The 9,683-nt window shown below is 45.3% G+C and overlaps 1 protein-coding gene across 6 annotated transcripts in view; it reads left to right on the plus strand.

Moving 5' to 3' along the window:
- The window catches only part of nrxn1a (neurexin 1a), a gene marked incomplete at both ends in the record, with an annotated part of 148,175 nt that extends 138,730 nt beyond the window's left edge, over window positions 1-9,445 (plus strand). For all 6 annotated transcript variants that reach the window (XM_080747606.1, XM_080747604.1, XM_080747603.1 and 3 more), the window contains 2 exons: window positions 4,203-4,281; window positions 9,144-9,445. In XM_080747606.1, coding sequence (XP_080603732.1) covers window positions 4,203-4,281; window positions 9,144-9,445 — 381 coding nt within the window. The remainder of the gene's footprint in view (window positions 1-4,202; window positions 4,282-9,143) is intronic.
- Window positions 9,446-9,683: the final 238 nt, after the last annotated feature.

Genomic DNA, 9,683 nt, shown 5'->3' on the forward strand with positions numbered 1-9,683 from the left:
GAGAGAGAGAGCGCGTGCAACCATGTGTGAATTAGGCAGTCAGGGAGGCATGGATGGTCGCTGGCACTGTTCGGCTGCTCAGGTAGATGTTTTTTTTTTTCCTTTAACTCTTTCGGCATGCACACCTTGTGCCTTGTTTGCACCCGTTGGGCTTTTCTTTCCTGTACCTCTTACCGTCTCTGTCTGGTTCTTTGTGTGCTTTGCTGCCTTTGATTGTCCGTTCGTCCTTTCAACTCTCCCCCTGTATACCCTTTGTCCATGTGTGAACCTGTCGGCATGCGTCTCCGTCTCTCCACAGTGAAGTGTGCCGGAGTGAGAGAGGCAGCGGTGCGGGGCCAAAAGATAACAGGTTGCAAGCTGGCATGAGACAGAGGAATCGTTGCATGGTTATTTCAAACGCGGTGGTCTGTCGCTCCTCTCCCCCCTGCCGTGCTTGCCGTTAAAAATAAAGTTTTGGGGGGATTGTTTGTTATTGGCGTGCTTGTAAGTTCGCCCCTTCCCTCCTACCCTCCCCCTACCTACCCCCAAGAGGCTCTCTGTCACCTGGAGATTTACACCCATGCCTCCGGCGCGATGGGTCGACTCGGATCGATAGTCCGATTGACACCCCGAAGACGCCCGTCGAATAGAGCGGTCAGCTGACGAGGTGATGTCACTGACCAGAGGCGGAGCCCGGATCGGGAATTGATTCACTTCACGGTTGCAAGGGAGATTTTTTTCCTGTGCATCTTAAAACCGGGGTGGTGTGTGTGAGTGCATGTGCACTTTTTGGGTCAATGCCGGCTCCACATTGATCTGGCCCAACAGATGTCATGGGGATGATGTGTTCGTCCTCGCTTGATTGGCTCCGGTGTTATTTGGATCCCGGCGGAAGGCACGGAGGTTTTATCGACCGGCCGTGGTCCAGTGACTAACCCCACCCCACCCCACCCCACCCCACACACCCCGGCAGCTATAGCATTTGACAGGCCAGTGGGCAGAACTGATTGGAAAAGCAGTGGTGTCTGTCTGTCAGACCACAGCAGCACAACGCTGCAGGCCAAAGCATCTCAGGCCACAGTGGACCTTGGTCTGGACCAGCGTTTCTCAAACTTTCACATTTCAAGGTCTCCCCTTAACTCTGACAGTGTACAAATGGAACCAAATGGACCCGTTAGGGTTCATTTTGGGTTCCATTTGTACACTGACAGAGTTACAGACTTGTATGGGTCAATTTAGAACCCCCCTAAAGGAATCCACAGAGTCCCTGGAATCAACTTTGAGAACCACGGGTCTGGACCACAAAGAACCCATGCTGGGCCTTTTACGCCGGGCTATTGCATCGCTGTTAACTATTTGAACCTCGGCATGCCTATTCTTGGGGGAGCAATCGGCAAAAATAGCTGATCTACGGGCAAAACTGTCTGAGTACGCTTGTAATTCAAGTCTGTGTCTCTAGGAGTAGAGCAGAGGTCTTCAACATTTTCAGGCCAAGGACCCCTTAGCTGAGAGGGAGATAAAGCAGGGACCCCCCACTACATGTTGTATAAAATGTGTTGCACATTTTCATCGATTTCATAGATGGATTTGTAGAACTTGCGGTCTATGTTGGATTCATGTTAAAATGGGACATGTTAAAAACTGACATTTAACCACTGAAATTGCCGATACTTAGTAAATTTGACATTTCAGTCTGTACTTCGTCTGCTCTTTATTTAACATCTACACCAAACCTATTTGCAAAAAATAGTTGATCTACAAGCTCTCAACGTGAGCTTTGAGAGCTTTTAGATCTGCTATTTTTGGCTAAAGTTCTCCTCAGAATACGATGGTTCAAGTTTAAAATAATTATCCTATCACTCAAAGATTTTGGCGGCCCCCCTGTAGTAACTCTGAGGACCCCCTGTTGAAGAGCCCTGCTCTAGGACTAGAGAGGGTTTAAGTGGTGAAGTGAGGTTGCAGGGCCGGTCGTCATTGTGATATGTTCTGATATAATCCCATCCATGTATGCTCACACACGGACACGGTGCGGAGACAAAGAGCACAAGCTTAAGAAAAAGGCCAGTTTTTTCCTGCGATTATTACCGGCGGGGGAGCCGTTATAACAGAACCCTGAGTCCAGGTTCTCGTTCTCAGTCCTTTCGCTATAATCTGCCTCAGGACCTCTAATCTTTCCTCGTTCGGCTCTGCTGCGCTCTTTCCCCTTTTTCCCCTCTTCGTCTGCGAGTTAGTAACAACCACTGCAATGCATCACAATCCAATTTTAATTTACTGCTGGCACCGAGCATCCCGACACCGTGGCATGCCATGCGCGCGCATTGGGCACGCTGACACATGCCATCGTATTTTTGGAAGCTCTGTTGCGTCGGGAGGGGCGGGCGACGACGTCTCGTTAGCTGCAACCCTCCCAACCCCAACCCCGAAGTGTCATGGCCGCAAACACTCCCCTGAATATCTGCTCTTTCTCTCCTCTATACTCTTCTCTTTCTCCTAAAGCCACGGTTCTTAAATTCCTTGTTATCTATCTATCAATCTTTCTCTGTGTGTGTGTCTCTCTCTCTCTCCGGCTCGGAACGGTAAATCGATGCACAGAATCCCCACGGCGCCCGCTTTACTCCCCATCATTTTGAACAGCCTGAACTTAGAGTTTCCATGGCAACAGGAGGAGCAGGGATGGAGCGGAGAAAGGGCTCCTTTTCTTTTTTTATTTTCCTTTTTCCTCCACAGAGAATGAGAGAGAACGAGAGAGAGAGAGAGAGAGGGAGGGAGGGAGGGATGAAGAAGAGATGGATGGCTGTGAGGTTATTAATGGCAGTTGATTTAGGTTAGGGGTTGGACCCAGAGCAGGTATTAACACCAAGGCCCTGCGAGTGAGGCGGTTTAAGTCCGAAGGCTTAACAAGGTATTGAGTGTGACCGACTGATCTGTCTCCTCTCCTCACCGCGGAGGTTCTGGCTTTCTTGCTTTGCTTTGGTTGCTTATCCGAGCCTGTAGTAGTAGACAGTGTACAGTGATGGAAAGATACAGGGAACATGGTAGTAGGCAGTCTAAAGACTGTAATTCATTTATACTGATCCTAGGTTCATCGTAGTTTACCTGATATCCTGTATAGCAGGGGTCTTCAACAGGGGGCCCTAGGGGGTCCTCAGAGTTACTACAGGTGGTCCTCCAAATCTTTGAGTGATAGAACGTTTATATATATATATATATATATATATATATATATATATATATATATATATATATATATATATTTTAACCACTTGAACCCTAGCGTCCATATTCTGAGAACTTTAGCCAAAAATAGCAGATCTACTGCGAGGCGTTGTGAGCTTGTAGATCGGCTATTTTTGGCAAAGAGCTTTGGTGTAGAAAGGGAAAAGAGCAGACTAATTACAGAGTGAAATGTCAAGTTTATTAAGTATTGACGGTTCAATTGGTTAAATAACTGAAAACACGAATTGACATGAATCCAAAATACACTGATGATTGTGCTATCGAACGATGAAACTATATGGAATCTATGAAGAGGTTGTGGGGGTCCCTGCTTCATCTCTCTCTCTCAACTAAGGGGTCCTTGGCCTGAAAACGTTGAAGACCCCCGACCTATATTGTTTTTAGACTGATGCTAGCTTCTTTGTTTACCTGTGATCCTACTAGTCTCTTGAGGCACTGCGCTGTTTTCTCTGCATTCCATTTCTGATTGTTTATCTTGCTTATTGCAAAATGTGAACTCCGCTACCCCCCTTTCCCCGGGACGGACGCGGCATGGGGATACTATAACTATTATCAATACGCCTGTGTATGCAGTGTAAACCAAGCCCCCAGAACGGCTTGTAAATATTGAAGCAGACTCCCTACTGGCCATTTCTTTGTATATTTAAGTTATGTGTCACATCTGTCATGTGCAACGTCAAAGCCTTCAAGCCAAACAGAAATGCAATTGTCAACGACAAAAAACACAATTCAATCGTTAATCGCAATTATTTGAGTGACAATTAATCGTCATGTAAAATGTGATAATCGTGACAACCCTGGTCACCTGTTTGATCTGTCAGTGCTAAAGGCTGGACAATTGTATTTGTGTGGTATTCCTAATGTCTCTCTCTCTCTCTCTCTCTCTCTCTCTCTTTCTCTCTCTCTCTCACTCTCTCTCTCTCTCTCTCTTTCTCTCTCTCTCTCTCTTTCTCTCTCTCTCTCTCTTTCTCTCTCTCTCTCTCTAGTCGACAGATGACCTGCTGGTGGCATCGGCAGAGTGTCCCAGCGATGACGAGGACATTGACCCCTGTGACCCCAGCTCAGGTTAGAAACTCAACCAAAGTTACATCATTGATGCATTTTAATTCAAAAAAGTTTAGCTGAAAATAGTAACAGAATTCAAACATTCATTACTTGTACTGTGCAATGATATTTTGTCAAAATTGGCTCAAGTAACCAACTAAGTTTGTTAACATTGTAAAAACAAATTATATGAAATGGTTCTCATGATTTATGGCTACAGCTATTTAATAACACCAGTATGATCCGCTAACCTAAGTCTAATTTGGACCCTAAACCTATACGCCTAACCCTAACCTAAAACAGTCAGGGCCAACAAAATGTCCTTACTTAGACAGTAAAATGCTCAGTGTTCATCTGTGTCAATCATTTATTTTGTATTGTTAATACACAAGACTAGCATAACAGCAGTCTCCATGTATACTATTCAGACATTTAGACCCGTTGACAAGAGGCAAGAGCCATTGCTTGAAGCTCAAAGTGCATTATCTCCTCTGTTCTGACTTAGCTCAGTGGTAGAAATGTTCTACTAGGAATATACAGTACACCCACCCACACACTTAACACATCCCACCCACCCACCCACACACCCCCTGGCACTATCCCACATGTGTACTCCCCATATGTGTCGGCCACACTTTGTGAAACACTCTGTCAAAGTCGCTTTTTCCTGCTCTCTGCGAGTTTGTTTTTTGCCGCTGCGATGAATTTTTCATTCCACTTAGGTAGACATTTCTGGTCTCTGGCATTACCTGGCACTCTATTCAGCCTCCCACTCCACTCCCCCCATACTCTCTCCCCTAGTACTCCCCCCTCCATTACCTTTTGCTGCCTCAAGCCCCTTCCCTTCAACCTCCTCCCCTTTGCTTTTTCTCTCTTCTTTCTTCTCGAATACAAGGCAGCGGAGACAACACACACACACACACACACACACACACACACACACACACACACACACACACACACACACACACACACACACACACACACACACACACCAACAACATGCTCTGTGTTCAAGCATCAAACCGCAGTTACCCTTGTACATGTTTTCCTCTTTTAAGCAGCATAAAAGGATAAATACTACAAACAACACAAAAAGAATATACAGTACATGTATTCCCTCCCCACGGCCTTCTGGCTCAGTCCCATTCCACCCGCCTCCCAACGCACAAGGCCATGAGAGAGGGGGGAAAAAAAGAGAAAAGAAAGAAAAGAAAAAAAAGAAGGGGGGAAGATACATAAGACAAGAGGAAAGCAAAGGGAGAATAAAAGGCCTTTTCACACGACGCCTCCGTTCTCGTTTTTATCCGCGGGGATCCACTGCGCTCCCCGTGTGAATAGACGGCACGTTTCCTGAGCTCCCCGTGTGAATAGACGGCACGTTTCTATGCGCCGCAAAGAGAGAAAGTTCAACACAATTCAGCTCTTGAGAGGGGCGGGGATGTGTGCACAAGACTTGCGTGAACGTGGCGATTTCACGGGAACGCGCCCGCTTTTCGCAGCGCCTGTCAGATTGCCCGCGCGCCACCATATACCTGAACGCTCGCATCTCATTGAGAATGAATTACTTCATGCGGCAGTCGCTTCCCGTGGTGGAAAGAAAGCCCTTTAGAAAGTGGGGGAAAAAAGTTAAGTAGGAGAAAGAGAAAGGGAAGGAAAGAATAAAGGGGAGGACAGTCTCTCCTTTGCTTCTCTGCTCCCCTTGCTGCTGTGTTAGTAAGTAGCATTGATGGGAACCAATGGTTTCCGAGCCACATGGCCCATATACCGTAGGTCAGGAGCCTACAGTATCTCCTGATTCTGTTGTGTGCAAATGGAACCAAATGGATCTGCTTTTCAGCAACATTTGTATTTTTGTACACTCTCAGAGTCACGGGGCTCCTTGGAATGGAAAGGTTTGACGACCACTGGGTCATGCTATATATGCACCCCGAACCTCTGCCCTCGTGTACGAAATACACTTTACTGCAGGGGTCTTCAATGTTTTCAGGCCAAGGACCCCTTAGGTGAGAGAGAGATGAAGCAGGGACCCCCCACAACCTTTCATAGATTCCATATAGTTTCGTCTTTTGACAGCACAATCATCAGTGTATTCTGGGACCGTGTCAATTTGTGTTTTCAGATATTTAACCACTTGAACCGTCAATACTTAATAAACTTGACCTTTCACTCTGTACTTAGTCTGCTCTTTTCCCCTTAACACCAAACCTCCAACCACCAAGCCAAAAACAGCCAATCTACAAGCTCACAACGCCTCGCAGCGCGAGGCGTTGTGAACTTGTAGATTGACTGTTTTTGGCAAAGAGGTTAATATAAAAAGGGAGAAATAAGTTTCTATCACACAAAGATTTAAGAGATCTAAGGACCCTCTAGGGGTCCCGGACCCCCTGTTGAAGACCCCTGCTTTACTGTATGTATATAGTATGTAACACAAGCTGCAGCATGATAAAAACGCTAGCCCCGCGTTTTACATGAAAGCTAGCCCGCCTATGTACCCCACAACTCATTACGGTGTCATCTATAATGCATATTGTAATTACATGGGCCTGTAGCACAATAATAATAAAATAGTAGCATCCGCGCGCGGCGCGCTGCAGCCTTATACTCTGCTCGTGCTGTACGTGTGATGTTATGCAAAATGCATGCAAAGATAATGCATCATTATGATGATTTATGGCCTCTTCGTACGCCTGCCCGCATCTACACGCACAATAATGTATAATGAATGCGTCGTCATATCGTTGCCGTCGGGCAGGGACCTTGTATCGCCATATTTTAACTTTGCATGTTTTTTGTTTTCCATTGTAAATGAATGCCCCACTTCGTCACACTCCAGTGACACGCAAAAGTAGCAAAAAATGTGTAGATCCGCAGATCTGCTATTTTTTTCCTGCTTTTAAAAAAAAATTGGAATCCTGAAAACGAACATATTTGGACGTATGAGGTTTCTACCCGGCAGCAAACGATATATTGCCCCCCCCTTCCCATTTAACATTCCTTCCCATATCTGCCCCATAATGTATGAGGGTACAGGGCACGGATGCCGTATGTGTGCTTTATAACCTAATGCCTTATTTATAATCCGTGGTGTAAAGAAACTAAGTACATTTCGGATCCAAATACTTTTACTCCACAACATTTATTTGAAAACTTTAGTTACTAGTTACTTTGCAGATATACATTTTAATATTTTAAAACATACATAAACCACTTTAGCCCTATTTTATACGTAGGCTATTTGAAAACAGCCGATCTACAAGCTCACAACGCGTGTACTTTTACTTTTGGTACTTTAAGTATGTTTTGATGCCAAAACTTTCGTACTTTTACTCAAGTACATTTTGAATTCCAGACTTTTACTTGTAACGGAGTATTTCTATATCGCATTATTGATACTTTTACTTAAGTAAAACATTTGAGTACTTTTTACACCACTGTTTATACTTAGATGCGCGACACCGGTATAATGCCAAGTATACATATGTTTTTTATGTTAAATGTACTTAGCCGTTCGCTCCGGTATGTGCACAATAAGGTTTCTACACACGCTAGCCTACCACATTCAGTAGCCTATCCGTGTGCGTACTGGAATAACTGTGATATATTATGACATATACCTTCATCTTGTTTGTCCTTCTCAGTGTAATTAACCCACTCTGGCTGAAACAGAGGTGTCACGGCCTGAAAAGGATGAGAAACACTGCACTAGTTACACACTGTTTGCACTAATGTAGTACACTACACTACACACACGCACACGCACGCACACGGCACACACGCACACGGTCACAGCCTCAGTAGTTCATGTTTCTGTGACTCAGAGAGAGCGTACAAATGGACCCGTAAGTGAACTCGGCCTTTCTTCTCTAAAACGAAGGCTATTCATTCATCTTAATGTTGTACATTCCCAATTACCGTTGTAACGCTTTCAGCTACGGACCAAATTAGAATCTCTGTAAACGAACTGTATGTTTGACGGTATTTCCAGATTGATTGATTGATTGAATATTTTATTAGACAAAATAAAGCTAGGGAGTGAGTCTGACGCCACTGTAACGGCTGTAGATAGATAGATAGATAGATAGATAGATACCTTTATGTGTCGAGAACAGTTGAAAAAGACACAACAAAAAATAGTATTACTTAACAGTTCTACTGCCAGATTTATTATTTATGTATTGGGGCTGTTGCCAGCAAAAAGCAGCTTACCTTTGCGATGTTATAGGAAATTATCTATTGATTATTTCCAAACTAATTATTTTTACAATGGACGCTCATATGTGTACTTTAGCCAAACTACGACAGAGGGCAGCCTTATGCAAAGAATTAATGTGAATTGGGCCGCTCCACTTACCATCCATTCAGAGCATAGAAATGCATTTTCTAGATCAGATCCACAGAAAACAGCCAGGAAGTGATTTGGAACTCCATTATTGCTTACGTGCGGTGGACTTTTGAGAGCAGCGTTACGGGAGATGTTTTTACTGTACACGGCGGCGCGACCCCTCATCAGCTTACAGTCATCAGACAAGGTAAAAAGAACAAGCCATATTGGCAGCACGCTTGGGTCAAAATTGGGGCGAACACGAACATCCGAAGCAGTAAAAGAGTTAAAGATTCTACTGTATAATGGATTGCAATTTTAAAGCACTTTTCTAAGCATATTGCAAACTCAAAGCACTTACAATGGTCCATTCATTCAAACATTAGGAACTACAACGCAGTGCCAAAAAATATACACATACATAAGTGTCTGCACCAAGACAATAATACTTAACCTAAATACTTAAAAAGTGCAGAGCCAAAAAAAACGGTGAAATGCCTGTGCAAATAACATAGTGTTTTCCTTTTTTTACCCTCCCCCCCACCCGGTGGCGCCGCAGCCCGCCCTCCCCTGCCGGAGGTGAAGGTGTTCCCGGGCCCGTCGGAGGTGGTTCGTGAGAGCAGCAGCACCACGGGAATGGTGGTGGGCATCGTGGCGGCCGCCGCCCTCTGCATCCTCATCCTGCTCTACGCCATGTACAAGTACCGCAACCGCGACGAGGGCTCCTACCACGTGGACGAGAGCCGCAACTACATCAGCAACTCGGCCACGCAGCCCAACGGCAGCGCCAAGGACAAGCCGCTGGGCATCGCCAAGAACTCCAAGAACAAGAAGAACAAGGACAAGGAGTACTACGTCTGAGAGGAGGAGGAGGAGGAGGAGCCGGGAGGAAGGAGGGGAGGCTGCGTAGGCCCGACACGTACTCGCACACCTTTATATATACCGTATATGTACATAACATAGATATACTCTGGAGAAAAAAAGAATTACATGCAAACACACACACACACACACACACGCGCGCGCGCGCGCTAACACACGCTGACTGACTGATGTTAATGTTTACTCTCCTGTACTCAAGACACACACACACGCGCAC

The sequence above is a fragment of the Nannobrachium achirus genome (assembly GCF_963921795.1).
Source record: "Nannobrachium achirus genome assembly, chromosome: 18".
Lineage (NCBI taxonomy): Eukaryota > Metazoa > Chordata > Actinopteri > Myctophiformes > Myctophidae > Nannobrachium > Nannobrachium achirus.